We start from the raw sequence: 1,559 nt of genomic DNA on the forward strand, positions 1-1,559 counted from the left end.
CAGTGCCTAGTAGATAATATAAAAAATTTAATAAATTGATTTTACCATTCATTATTTATAATTTTATACATAATACTGTAACTCAATATTATATCACAGTATAATAATTATTAGTAGTATTAATTCTTTTACTCCTTTTTTTTTTTATTACTCAACCTGGTTTTCTCAATGAATAGCAAAAACATATTTGTATCTCTGTAGTAGCAAGCACCAGTGTCGTAGTATGCAAAGATCATATGGTCAGTTAAGCAAAATTTTTCTATTTTCTGTAATATCATAGGTCTTTTGCTTTGAACTGTCAGGTGCCTATAATGAGATAATAGATACTAACTTGCTGTTGAAACACCCTGCAATATACTAGTATGCATAAATTTATAGCTTCAAAAACACGTTTAAATGTGATATTATTCAATAATATGGAAGCATAGACTGCAAAGGGATCAAGCACAAGTCTGACCTGTGGAAAATTGGCTTGGAACCTGGGCTCTTCTACACAAATCTTCACAAATGCGTTCCGGGTAAGCTCTTCTGGTTTTGAATATCCTCCAGGGTAAGGTTCATAAAAATGTTCTGAGAGATACTCTGGTAAGGAAATATTCTGATAGTGGGTTCGGTTAAGATTGATGCAGCCAGGAGGGTGGGTATGTAAATTAGTTTGATACTTCAGCAGTCCTCTAAAATTGAATTAAAAACAAACACACAAGAAGATGAAAAAGAGGTTATGGTCAGGGGGCACAATAAAAGAAAATAATGTCTTTTTCTTGCTAACTTTTACAATATTTACCTTAAAAGTGCTCCTTATGTATCATATTTGGTAGAAATTGAGCAATCTTAAAACTTTAATAAGTCATTTACTTAAAATTTATATTACTAAACTAAAACTAAAACTTTTTGACCCTCCAAACAAATTCTACAAGTATGTGGTAGAGAAAAACAGAAAAACACATGTAATCTTTCAAGTATTCTTGAACTTGACAGCCTCTACTTCAAGTCTATTAGGCATTCACATAATCATATACAAGTTTTCACTTCAATGAACACTGAAAAATGATGGGTACTTTGCTATATCTTCAAAAAAATATCCAGGGATTATATTTGATTTGTCTAAGACTGGATAAAACTATGCCTGCTAATTTACAGAGAAATGTCAAACAAAAATGACAGGAACTGAAAGTGTGCCTCTCCTATGATCAGAAAACAATTTATACACGACAGTCAAGCCCTAAATCTGTTTATTTTCCAATTTCTGCAAAAACAGAACCACACTAAAAGCTCAAAATAATGAATCAGGCAGGAGAGCCTAAAATCTTAAAATCTGATTGTTTCTTATTTTGTAACATTCTAAGATGAACCATTCAACTTTCTGTGTTCTACACTTCTTATCACTAAGGGGTTAAGATCTACCTCAGGGGAATAGTCCAGAAAAGTGACAGACTGTAGAGAACATCAACAAAATCACTGGTGCAGGGCCGGCCCGGTGGCGCACTGGAGAGTGCGACGCTTGGGAACGCAGAGGCGCTCCCGCCGAGGGTTCGGATCCCATGTGGAGACCGGTTCCC

At 34.4% G+C, this 1,559-nt stretch overlaps 1 protein-coding gene across 2 annotated transcripts in view; it reads right to left on the reverse strand.

The window, feature by feature from the left end:
* NOX4 (NADPH oxidase 4) overlaps positions 1–1,559 on the reverse strand; it is a 169,296-nt gene that overhangs the window by 81,094 nt on the left and 86,643 nt on the right. For both annotated transcript variants that reach the window (XM_008577501.1, XM_008577500.1), the window contains exon 9: positions 458–674. In XM_008577501.1, coding sequence (XP_008575723.1) covers positions 458–674 — 217 coding nt within the window. The remainder of the gene's footprint in view (positions 1–457; positions 675–1,559) is intronic.

The sequence above is a fragment of the Galeopterus variegatus genome, unplaced genomic scaffold (genome assembly GCF_000696425.1).
Source record: "Galeopterus variegatus unplaced genomic scaffold, G_variegatus-3.0.2 Scaffold1523, whole genome shotgun sequence".
In the NCBI taxonomy this organism is placed as follows: Eukaryota; Metazoa; Chordata; class Mammalia; order Dermoptera; family Cynocephalidae; genus Galeopterus; species Galeopterus variegatus.